Source organism: Symphalangus syndactylus, chromosome 2, assembly GCF_028878055.3.
Source record: "Symphalangus syndactylus isolate Jambi chromosome 2, NHGRI_mSymSyn1-v2.1_pri, whole genome shotgun sequence".
Lineage (NCBI taxonomy): Eukaryota > Metazoa > Chordata > Mammalia > Primates > Hylobatidae > Symphalangus > Symphalangus syndactylus.
The window spans coordinates 146,845,055-146,857,829 of NC_072424.2; the positions used below are offsets into that span (position 1 = coordinate 146,845,055).

The 12,775-nt window shown below is 47.3% G+C and overlaps 1 protein-coding gene across 1 annotated transcript in view; it reads right to left on the reverse strand.

The window, feature by feature from the left end:
• Window positions 1-12,775, reverse strand: part of WDR27 (WD repeat domain 27) — a 295,727-nt gene that overhangs the window by 237,425 nt on the left and 45,527 nt on the right. Inside the window, exons 15-18 of the mRNA XM_063623917.1 lie at window positions 9,954-10,032; window positions 7,324-7,401; window positions 5,896-5,993; window positions 3,648-3,737 (exon numbers count right to left, since the gene is read on the reverse strand). Of these exons, the coding sequence (XP_063479987.1) occupies window positions 3,648-3,737; window positions 5,896-5,993; window positions 7,324-7,401; window positions 9,954-10,032 (345 nt within the window). The remainder of the gene's footprint in view (window positions 1-3,647; window positions 3,738-5,895; window positions 5,994-7,323; window positions 7,402-9,953; window positions 10,033-12,775) is intronic.

The following is a 12,775-nucleotide window of genomic DNA, read 5'->3' on the forward strand; positions in this document are numbered from 1 at the left end:
TTCTGCAACAGGACGCCAGGAAACGCAGAGCTGAAATTCACAGCGCAGAAAAACGTGAAATAGCTTTGCTGCCCTCACGTGTAGAGTTCTGGCAGTTTTAGCAAAAGTACAGAGGCTGGTTAAGGAAAGCTCCAAACATTCCTCACTGCTGCCCAGCTTACAGCAGCCGCAAGACTCAAAGGAAAGTCGCGTTCATGACTGCCATTAATAGACGCTACCCATGCCACTTGTACTGAATACCAGTGGTGTCCGCAGCTCTGCACCAGCCAAGAATATTGCAGGTTCACAGACACCTGCTGCAGGGCCTGGTCCAGGCAGCCTGGGCCACAAGGGCATCCTCCCAGTGGGAAGGGCCTGATACATCTGCCCGGTGACTGACCTCAGAAGTCACTCCATTACCAGCCATGTGGCCCACTGTCTTCCAATATCAAGCTCAGACCTGCCTCCACTGCCTGACCCACAGGCTGCGAGAGGCCACATGAGGTCACACAGGAGGGAGGGTGAAGTCACTGCTACCCACGCTCTTCCTTCTTAGTGAGACTGAGAATGTGTTTTTCTACGTGAGGTCGCACAGGAGGGAGGGTGAAGTCACTGCTACCCATGCTCTTCCTTCTTAGTGAGACTGAGGATGTGTTTTTCTTGCCCTTCCCACGTTCTCCTACCAGCACAGCATTTGCTGCATGTCCAGTGGCCACTAAGCCACCAAGGCCAGCAGAGGTGCCACCTTCTGCTCAGCCCTGACAAGTCAGCCTGGTCCTTCATCTCAAGGGTCAGGGACGGGCCTCCCACTCCCAGGATGAAAACAATGGAGATTCCTTAGAACTTGCCAAAGGTGGGATCCCCCTTCTCTCCCGAGCTCCAGCCCCAGACACATGCGTGAAGCACTGAGGCCGCAGGGTGCATCGAAGACGAATCACCGCAGGCAAGGCAGGGCCCTCTGGAGCCAATCACCACGAAGCAACGTGCCCATGCAGGACCACATGGGTGCCTCTTCCTCTCTCTCCCCACGATCTCCTCACGGTACAGAAGGCCTCCCTCCTCTTTTCATCTGACCAGTTTCCCCTGTGGTGAGTGTGATGAGATGAAGAGCTTCAGAAACAGAGTGAAAAAGATTCTAAAACCCTGTCTAGGTCAGGGTTTTTTTGTTTGTTTTTATGAGATGGAGTCTTGCTCTATCGCCCAGACTGTAGTGCAGTGGCGCCATCTCGGCTCACTGCAACCTCTGCCTCCCGGGTTCAAGCGATTCTCCTGCTTCAGCCTCCTGAGTAGCTGGGATTACAGGCACTCTCCACCACGCCCAGCTAATTTTTGTATTTTTTAGTAGAGAAAGAGTTTTGCCATGTTGGCCAGGCCAGTCTCGAACTCTTGACCTCTGGTGATTCGTCCACCTCAGCCTCCCAAAGTGCTGCGATTACAAGCGTGAGCCACCGCGCCTGGCCTTGGTCAGGGTTTTAGACCTCTGGACCTCGACTTCCTCTGGACATGGACCCCGCACTGGGGAAGCAGTCAAGGGTGTGGGGACATAAGCAGCATGAAGGCCGGCGTGTGCGTCCCCGCTCCAAGCAGCATGGAGGCCGGCGTGTGCAGTCCCCGCTCCGAGAAGGAGCAGAGTAGAAGCCACTCGGCGCAGCTCGAACCAACCAGGAGCTCAGGACGAGGAGAGATGCGTATGTTCACTTCATACTTGAACAAAGATTTCTCTTTTTTATACAGTTCCACTATCTGTAATGGAATTTTGGATTTAATCTTCCGAAATGCCTGACCCCAGAACTTCACAACGATCACCACTGGCCCCAGGGCGCGTCACGGATGACGCAGCTCTCCTGCGCGGCGCGCTCAGAACCCGCCATCCCATATCGCTGAGAATCTACTCTGTGCCAGGCACATGCTCGGCGGAAGGCCTGGGACTCAAGTACCTGTCTTTGGACTAGACACAATTTTTGATAGGAAAAATTCTAAAATCTAAAGCAGAAACACATAACTCCTTTATTAAATTAAATACGGTTGCTCTCAGTGGTTTTCAAGCTGGGATGTGCTACCTGACTGTATGCTCAGAGGCCCCTGAACTCTCCAGGAGGGAATTTGAATTTATACTTATTTGTCCCAGATCATAAGGGAAATAAAGACACTCATTTTTCTGTGTTCTGGGCAGGTGCTGAGAGACCAGTCATATTTTCAACGTTGAGTGACGTCACTATTAAACATTACACACCCAAAGTGAAACGATGTGGCTTGTGCAGTTGGGATGGGTCAATGTGGCCCTTTCCCCCCACACAGAAACAGAGCAAATTTTTGTAAAGATGAATTTGAAAACCCACTGCATTTTCTTAGTTCAGTGAGAAGCCCTTTTTCCAACAATAAAAGACACAGGGAAACACCCACGGTCAACAGAACAACCACTCATATCAACCATTCAGCCACGAAAGAGGCCGGCTCAGGGCTCCTGGGTGCACAGTGAAGATTCTGAGGCTGCAGGATAGACGCGGGGTGGGACCAGGAGCAAGGGGCTCGAAGGGCAAGGGTGGCATCCAGGCCAAGGCCAGAGAACCGTTCTCCGCCCAGACCATGCAGGGGCGGCAGCTTTGCTTATGCAGGAGCCGAGCCCGGCTCTGCCTGCCCTTGGGGGCCTCCCAGACCTGGCCCTGGGTGTTAGCAAGCAGAGGGTGTGAGGCTGGAGTCACTGGGGGTGCTCATCTGCTCTCAGGTGTGGCCTTGCCTAGGCCTGGCTCCCACTGCCTCTGTCCCCAACTCAGCCCCACCGGGCCCCACCTCCGCATTTCCTAATGACTGCCCTTGGGGTGGTCACGCGACAGGCTGAGTGTCCCATATTCGCAATGCTTGGGATTAGAGGTGTTTTGGATTTCCCATTTTTTCAGATTTTGGAATATTTGCATTATGGAAGGTAAGCAACCCAAATCCGAAAATCTGAAATCTGAGATGCTTCAACAAGCATCTCCTTGGTGTTATGTCGGCACTCAAACGGTTCTGGATTTGGGGGTATATTCAGAATTTTGGATTACGGATGCTCAACCTGTATAAAAACAGAAGGACTAGTGAGATATTTTGTGTTGTTTCTGTGCTTCTGTTAAAATATGTACCAAGTGTAAGTTCTGAAGCAAGCCGTATCAGGATCCTAATGAAGAGCTGTCAGGTTTTATGGGATTAGAATTAGGAATCAAATATATGTCCCAGTTATGAGTTGAAATGGTCATAATTTTAACACTGTTGCTCTCAGATCAACTTTTAAAAAAAATTGTTTGCTTTGTTACATTTATAAAAATATCTATGTACAAACCCTACTAAATTTCAAAATATATTTCAACTATATGCCTTTTGATTACATTAATTAAATATATTTCAATTATTTAGGATTCGACTTCATTCACTCCCCTAAAACTCTACAAATGAATCGGCTCTTGGCCTCCAGGGCACCAGCCACAAAAGTGCTGCTGCGCTGTTCTCATGAGTTATGTTTACCCTGTTTGGTTTAAGATCTCAGTGAATCTAGTTTAGACCCCAATTCAAGCCGTGGTTTTGTTTTGCTGATGTCCTGAAGGAAACAAAAGTGTCCTTTAGCAACTGACAACCAGGACCTAAGTGAGACCCATCCTTAAGTTCATACTGACTGAAATTAAGACACGTTTTACCTGAAAACACAGCAGGTGTCCCCGTCAGGCTGGCATCAAAAATGAGTGACAGATGGTTGGCCAACCCACAGGCCAGCCACTGCCCATCTCCTGTTAAAAAGAATTTTAAAAAAAGACCTCTTAGAAAAGCCTAATTCGTAGGAGTCACACTGTAGAAAAAGCTAGTTCACAGGAGTCACACCATAGAAAAGCCTAGTTCACAGGAGTCACACTGTAAAAAATCCTAGTTCATATGAGTCACACTGTAGAAAAGCCTAGTTCACAGGAGTTGTCACACTGTAGAAAATCCTAGTTCATACGAGTCACGCTGTAGAAAAGCCTAGTTCACAGGAGTCACACTGTAGAAAAGCATAGTTCACAGGAGTCACACTGTAGAAAATCCTAGTTCATACGAGTCATGCTGTAGAAAAGCCTAGTTCACAGGAGTCACACTGTAGAAAAGCCTAGTTCACAGGAGTTGTCACACTATAGAAAATCCTAGTTCATACGAGTCACGCTGTAGAAAAGCCTAATTCATAGGAGTCACACTGACCACAGGCAAGAGTAGAACTTCTAGTTAACCTGGTTCTAAAACACAAACACTAACGTCGGAATGGGGGTCTGCAGGCGCCAGCCCATGTTAATCCTTTCTCACATCCTTTATCCAGCAACCTTGTAAGGCGCTGCCTTTGTCATCTCGCCATCCTCCCTTAACAGAAGAGGAACAGTAGGATGAGCAGCAGGATGAGAGAGTGAAGCTGCTGTTCAAGGTTGTGAACAGGAAAAGCTGCACCCAAAAGGCCCCTGCACCGAGGACAGGACGCCGACGGCCCCTGAAACAAGGCCCCGGGGCCTGCCTTGAATCAGCAGATTGCCCAGAGGCATATTCAGCTAAGCAGTTATGTTGAAACATTTTCCGAAAACAGGGTAGAAATAAATTATAGAGCTGGGTGAGGTGGCTCACACCTGTAATCCCAGCACTTTGGGAGGCTGAGGGAGGCGGATCACCTGAGGTCAGGAGTTTGAGGCCAGCCTGGCCAACATGGCGAAACCCCATCTCTACTAAAAATACAAAAATTAGCTGGACATGGTAGCACACACCTGTAATCCCAGCTACTCCGGAGGCTGAGGCAGGAGAATGAAACCGTGGTTTTGTTTTGCTGATGTCCGGAAGGAAACAAAAGCGTCCTTTTGTTTCAAGAATCGCTTGAACCCAGGAGGCGGAGGTTGCAGTGAGCTGAGATTGTGCCACTGCACTCCAGCCTGGGCAACAGAGTGAGACTCTGTCTCAAAAAAAAAAAAAAAAAAAAAAAAAGAAAGAAATGATGGATGTCACCCACAGTATTCAAACCTGAGGGCCGGTAACACTGAAGGAATGCTCAGTCTATCAAAGATGAAAAAGACATTTACTGATAATACTACACATCTAATTTTCGAAAATGATTTTAAAACTTCTTTGGCTACGATTATAAAACAAAATAAAGAGAATTTAGTGGAGTGGTACATGGTAACCCTTAGGCGACTCAACCCTCTGGACAGATGGCATGAGGGTGGGGCAAAGGACCGGTCCAGACAGTACTTTCTGTCCAGTCCCAGGCAAGGGCACAGCTCACCTGCAAGGAAATCTCACTTCTGAGAAGTGTTCAAGTGGTGGAACTACCTCGCTGAGGTCAAGAGCACTCTCACAAGCTGCTCCTCCCTTCTTTCAAACAATTAGAAAAAAATGCTGAGGTCCAAGAGAAGCTTGGTGAAGACACACTCAGCCCTGCAGGAAAAGGTCCCGGCTGAGGGTCTGGTAAGGAAGGAATCCTGTGCACAGTCTGCACAATGCCATCCCCAGCCTGGCGCCTCCAGCCCATCCATGAGCAGAGGCCGCGTCTCCAGAGGGAAGCAGCGAGTGTTCCATTAGCTTCTTTGCCTACCAAAGCCCTCCCACCAGGCCCACCTTAACACTTCTGTAGGAGGGGTCAGACACACAGAGAGCAAACCCAGAGGCGCTGGACACAGAACAGCAAATTGGCTGCTAGTGAGTGAGTGCCAGTGTCTGTGCCCATGCAGGGGTGAGATGCCCGGAGATCACCCTCACTACAGTCGGGTGAAACAGAGTCTCGGTTTTCATCCAGACACAAACCATGCCATGCAACTTCAAGTAACCAAGGTTTTTAAAAACATATTTATAATTATGATACAACAGAAAAATGTTTACAGTGGGCAGAATAAAAGACTCTTACAATGAAATGCTACCCAGCTCCCGCAGGACGTGGCGCACCTGAGTACTGGATGCAGCACACACGTGTGCAGGTGGGGGCGGCGGCGACCTGGGGGCCGGGCTTGGTGGGCACAGCACACTCCATGGGGTACGCCTCCCTGAGGGAAGACCACAGGTAACGGTGATCGGGAGACATTCAAAGTGAGATTAGAAATAAAACATAAGCAAGAAACAAAGTGGGCTTCCCCCCATCTACATGTATAATTGTATTCCAATAAACTTGAATATTTATCTATATATGTTTATATTTAGACTCTTACATTCAAAATCAGGAAATAACTCTTTTAAATAGACTTACATTCCACGTTGCCAAAAAAGACACATATTTTACATATAAAACAGCAAGGATTTGTTGTGTTTCATATAAACTGATGTGAGTACTGTGACGATTTGGGGGTGAGGGTTCTCACTAAGGAAAATGAATTTCACTTTCCAGTCTCATGCTGCTGTGGGTGGCGTTGTAATGCTCATCACTCAAATCATCTACAGATGCCTTCCGTGCACATGCCAATGCCTTCCGTGCACACACCCGAGCTCTGCGTGGCATTTGGGGGCCTTGCCACCACTGCTGCCCAGCAGCTCCCAGCAGAAGGCCCACGAGAGCCAAATGCAGAAGAGACAGCGTGCTCTGTCTGGAAAGCAGGGCCTTCACAGAAAAAAGTACCAAAAAAATCAGAGCTGAACGGAACTCTGATGCCATACTTCACCTGCATAAGGCCTGGATGCATTTTGCTGCAAGCACATGCGTAGTATCAAGCAGAACGTGGCAGGAACAGCAGCAAGGCTGCAGAAAAACGCAGTGAATGCGGGCAAAATCAATATTGGCGCTCTGTAATGCAGTGATTGCAAAGTAGACCCATGTACGTTAAAATGAGTTTTAAGTGCAGTAGCCCATATCTCTCCTCGGACAATGTAGTCTTAAATCCAGGACTGGGAGGGACCCTAGACGTCCCCCAAGCTCTTCCTTGTCCAGTCCCAAGAGGCCCAGCTGTCTACAGGACATGCCCACAGTCAGAGCTGCAGCCAGTGTGGAGCCAGTCCCATGGACAGGCGCTGTCCCCAATGGCGTGGGCCATGGCCACTCAGAATGAGCACCTGGCACTACAATGGCCCAACATTTTCACCCAATCCACCTGCATGACAGGGAGGAGCATTGGCTACGCATTTTCTAACAAATTTTAACAAAAATTTAATATTTCAAAATTGTTAAGGTGGTAAGAACAGACCATGTCTGAAAAATTAACAGGAAAGAATTAAATTTGGCTAGAAAGATATATAAATAATATAGATATACACATCAGTGCACATGTGTATGTAAATACATGTACACATATAAGGTTTTATACCTGTTTGGCAAAGAACCAGTTAAAGTATTGGAAAGGTCTAGGTTATTTCAAATGTACTTGGAATGCACGCTCCATCACACACCGTGCGCAGCTGCTCCTGCGTCTTGAAGGTCCTTTCCCCTCACTCTTGATGTTGGTCTTCGGCGAAAACATAGTTACACTGTGGAAAGAAAACTCTTATATCACTCTCAAATATTAAGAGCTCTAAGGTTCTTAAGATATTTATTTTACAGTGAAAAAAATATTTCACAGTGAAAAAAATTATATACGTAGATATAGACGTCTGCATAAATGCTTTTGGGCCCCTCCCACCTGTCCTCCAGCCCTCAAGTCACCTCCTCCCCTCCTGTGTCTCTCACGCTGCCTCAGAGACGTCGCCCTGCTACACATTGTCCTGTGACTCCTGTAATAGGACCCTGATGCTGGGCTTTTCCTTTAAGTCCAAAGCTCCAGGTTGGCACTCAGGGCCACCAATGTCTGTCAACCCCTCATCCCCCGGGGCTCCCACACAAAGCCTGACATTCACAACGTGCCTTAATATGGCAGAACTGGGGAATCCATATAAAGTTGCAGATGCCACTGGAGCAGAATTCATCCATCCAACCATCATCCATCCATTCACTCATCCCTCCACCCCTCCCTCCATTCATCCATCCTCTCCATCCATCCACCCATACATCCATCACTCATCTCTCCATCCATCCCCTTGCGCATCCATCTCTCATCTCTCCATCCATCCCCCCTCCATCAATTGAGCCACTCATCCATATCTCATCTCTTATCCCTCCATCCATCCACCCATACATCCATCCCTCATCTCTCCATCCCTCCATCCCCTTCATCCAGCCACCCATGCAGCCATCCCTCATCTCTGCATCCCTCCATCCCCCACCATCCACGCACCCATGCATCCATCTCTCATCCCTCCATCCATCCACCCACATATCCATCCCTCATCTCCCCATCCCTCCATCACCTCCATCTACTCATCCATCTCTCGTCTCTGCATCCCTCCTTCCCCTCCATCCATCCACTCATCCATCTCTCGTCTCTGCATCCCTCCTTCCCCTCCATCCATCCACTCATCCATCTCTCAACTCTGCACCTCTCCATCCCCTCCATCCATCCCTCTACTTATCCGTCTCTCGTCTCTCCATCCCTCCATCTCCCATCGTCCATGCACCTATTCATCCATCCCTCATCTCTCCATCCTTCCACCCCCTCCATCCACCCACCCACTCATCCATCCCTCATCTCTGCATCCCTCCATCCCCTCCATCCATCCACCCCTTCATCCATCTGTCATCCCTCCATCCCTCCATCCCCTAATCTATCCACCCACTCATCCATCTCTCATCTCTGTCCCTCCTTCCCCTCATCTATCCACCCACTCATCCATCCCTCATCTCTCCATCCCCCTCCATTCACCTAGTCATCCATCTCTCATCCTTCCATTCCTTCATCCCCTCCATCCATGCACCCATTCATCCATCACTTGCCTCCCCATCCCTCCATCCCCACCATCCATCCACCTATTCATCCATCTCTCATCTCTGCACCCCTCCATCCCCTCCATCCACCTACCTGCTCATCTGTCTCTAATCCCTCCATCCCTCCATCCCCACCATCCATCCCCCTACTTATTCATCTGTCATCTCTCCATCCCTCTATCCCCACCATCCATGCACACACGCATCCATCTCTCATCCTTCCATCCCCTTCTGTCCATCTCTCCATCCATCCACCCCTCCAGAAGTGCCTTATGAGAGGGTCCAGGGTGCTGAGTGCTGTCCCTGGCACAGGGGTTTAAAAGAACAGATAATAAGACACAGTCACCATTGTTCAATCCAGAGAACAAGCAGAGCAGGGAAGAGCTTGGAGGGTTGGAGGATGTGTTTACACAGAGTGGCCTGAGGGTTGGAGGCTGTGTTTACACACAGTGGCCTGGGATTTCTGCCTGGAGCACAGCAGTGCCAAGGGGCAGGGTGGGAGTGGGGGAGTGGCCAGGGGCACATGAAGCGGGGAGCTTGGTAGAGGTGAGCGCCAACCAGGGAGACAAGCGTGTGCGGCTGAGGACAGGAACTCCAGGTAACAGAGCCATTTTGGCTGCTATGTTAAGACACATAAAAGGTCAAGAGGTGAGGTAGGAGACAGGGGATGTGTCTGCATTTTCTTCAGAAAAGTCACATTTGCCTTTGAGGACTGGGTTCGTGAAGGTTTAGGGAATCTCAAGGCCTCCCCATGGTTTCTCGGCTGCTATGTTACCTCCTTGCCTTTGAGCAGTCTTGCTAACTCAGGGACTCAGGGCCTAAATGCACTCTGTTATCGTGCTCTGGTGTTATAGCAGAGCTGTGTTCTAAGAAGAGCACTGTGTCCGGTCTTGATGGGCCGGGTTTGTTTACAGCATCGTCATGCTCTCCCAGCCCCACACCCTACCAGCTTCTCCTCACCTCCCGGGACCACCACGTTATCAGAAAAGGAGGGCTGCTCTGAAGCCCAGCGCACAGTGAGTGCTCAGGAAATGTTTGCTGCTGCAGCTGCTGCTAACTGGCACGCTGGGGTCCAACCCACCACATTTTAACTTGTTTCTATTGCTATGTCCTCTCTCCATACTGTGGCCCTCGGGGACGTATATGTGTCCCTATTTGTGTTAAAGTCCTGCATCTGTGACGCAAGTGCATTTCTGTCTCTCATTGACATGAGTTTACTCACCGTGGTGCTGACGCATAACCAGACGACCTAACTTTACTGTGGAAAACCAGGCGTTGGTCCTTCATGACGTTCCGTGCAGCTGTGGAAAAGCAGTTTTAGAGAAGAAACAAACACATAAAATTAGCATCTCATGATGGACATGAGAAGAACAGAGTCTCTTCAAAACAGAAACATTCACTTAAACAGAATGAATTTCTGACCATAAATTTAAGAGGTTTCATATCTGAAGTCACACCAACCATCATCAGCAAAACATTAAATCAAGGTATTAAAAGGATAAGAAAATAGCCCAAGTTGGTTGTTTTTTTGTTGCTGTTTTTTGTTGTTGTTGTTGTTGAGACGGAGTCTTGCTCTATCGCTAAGGCTGGAGTGCAGTGGTGCGAGCTCAGCTCACTGCAACCTCCACCTCCCACGTTCAAGCGATTCTCCTGCCTCAGCCTCCTGAGTTGCTGGGATTACAGGTACATGCCACCACACACGGCTAATTTTTGTATTTTTAGTAGAGAGGGGGTTTCACCATGTTGGTCAGGATGGTCTTGAACTCCTGACTTCGTGATCTGCCCGCCGTGGCCTCCCAAAATGCTGGGATTACAGGGGTGAGCCACTATGCCCGGCCTAGCCTATTTTACATTTTGCATACCACTACCAGTTGACAAAAACTCTGACATCACGTGAACTTACCACAAATATTTACAAATCAAAAAAATGTTTTCAGACCAAATATAGTTTTGCCAGAACTATTTATTTTTGCATAAATTTAATAGTTGGTGTTCAATATGAATAGTCTGTACAATATTATAAAACAGCTTTAGAAGAACAGATATTTGCATAATACTGAATAATTCAAAAACAGTTCTTTTTTTAAAAGCAAAGAAATTCAGTTCTTGTTTCTGGCACTATTTCATACCGGAAAACCTAATCACATTCCCGTTAAGAATCAAGTGGCCCTAACAGAGTATTAACTTAATACTGTGGATGTCTCACTGTGCAAATCGGAGTCCAGGAGGTAACCAGGAGTCTGTAAGTCAAGTCTCCACCCTGGGCCTGGGCTCCGCCAACCTCACAGGCTTGCAGAGGGCGAAGCTGGACCTGGAGGGGAGAGGTTTCTAAGGGAAAGGAAGACGCCACACACAGCTAGGACCCCAAAGGGACCCTCGGAGGGCGGGGGTGCTAGAAAACTAACTGCTCCCAGGAGAAGCCAGGAAACCGCACTGTCCAATACACACAGTCAGGAGAGGAGAAAACGCCTTCTCCAAAAAATAATCAAATATCACAGAAAGGAAAACAATTTCAGGATAAAATAACAAAGTTATGGGCACATTAGTAGTATACTTCATTATGAGAAAGTCTTAAACGTCCTAGAATAAGGTTTATAAATACATAACTGCATATTATTTTTACAAATGTTCTAAGCATTAAAATATAATAGCTCCTCATCTACCACATATATTCTGTTTATATTATCTCTGTTATAGTGCTGTAAGTAGAGGAAGGCAAATTTTGGGATTCTAGCGTTACTGTAAATGAAACATATCCATTAATTTTCCATGGGAATATTTTCTAAACTACACACAAAACATCAACATGTTAAAATCTAATCACTTTCTTGCTACAGAAAAGTTATCTCTGTATTAAAACTATTTATATAATTGTTCTTACTGAAGGTTTTGTTCTAAACTCTAAATGCTATCGTTAGTTGCGAACCATAGTACATCACATACGCTCGTCTGAAACGAGATGACCCATGTTGACAAAAAGTCTAAAAGTTCCACTTTTAAGGAGTGATAGAAATGAAGCGTATGTAAGAAGAAAAGCTAAGGAAACAAACATGGTAAGTTTTAAAGGTGAAATCACGAGACTCATGTCTCCTTCACGACAGATTGTGTGCACGGATCTCACTTCCCAAATGCGCAGCCGTCCACGGCGGCAGGCAAGACGAGCGGACCCCGTGGGTTGGACACGCGGGAGGCACTGCTCGCCACTCAGCGTGGAGCCCTCTCTCTTAGGGGAGTTTCTTTCCATGTAAAGAGTCAGGACTTTGGAAAACCATTTGAACAGTCTAGTATGATTCCAACTATTAGCCATTTTAATTAATATTGGTTAGTCAAGGTTTCCAAAAATTTTTTACTAGAAATGTACATACAAATATAAAATTCCTTTATTAATTAAGCAAATGGTTCAAAAAGGCTTTTTTACATTGCACAACAATGTGAAGGTATGGAATGCCACTGAACCATACACCTAAAAATGGTTAAAATGGTTAAGTTTTATTTTATATATATCTTATAATGAAAAAAGGAAAGAAACAAACAGAAAATGTCTTTTAAAGGACTACGAAAAACAGACTCTTTACCACACAAATAATGTGTAAGACCATATTATTTACCTAATAAACACTTTCAATTCTTCATTAGCATCATTACTACATAGGACTTTTTCAATTTTTTGAGGGTACTGCTATTTAAAAGGTGAATGCTAACTTTCATTATCTGTGTAACACACTGGTTAGGTATTCAGATGGCCTCTCCTACAGAAAAAAGCCACAAAAGCCAGAAGAAATATGTGCTTCATCTTGTTAAAAGGGGAAAGAAAATGAGGACAAGATATCGAAACTGAGGTGAGCTGTGGATGGCTGCAACTCCAGCCACACAGGCTGAGGATTTGTGTGGCCTCAGGGAGGTGAGGGCAGAAAGGCCAGCCCGGCCACTAGGGGAGCTTCACCTCCGACTGGCCCAGGAAGCCTGTGCCGTGATGGTCTGTACTGGTCCCAGGTCGCTGGCCCTGCGGTCAGTGACCTTGACAAGTGGCTTAAAAGGCCAGAA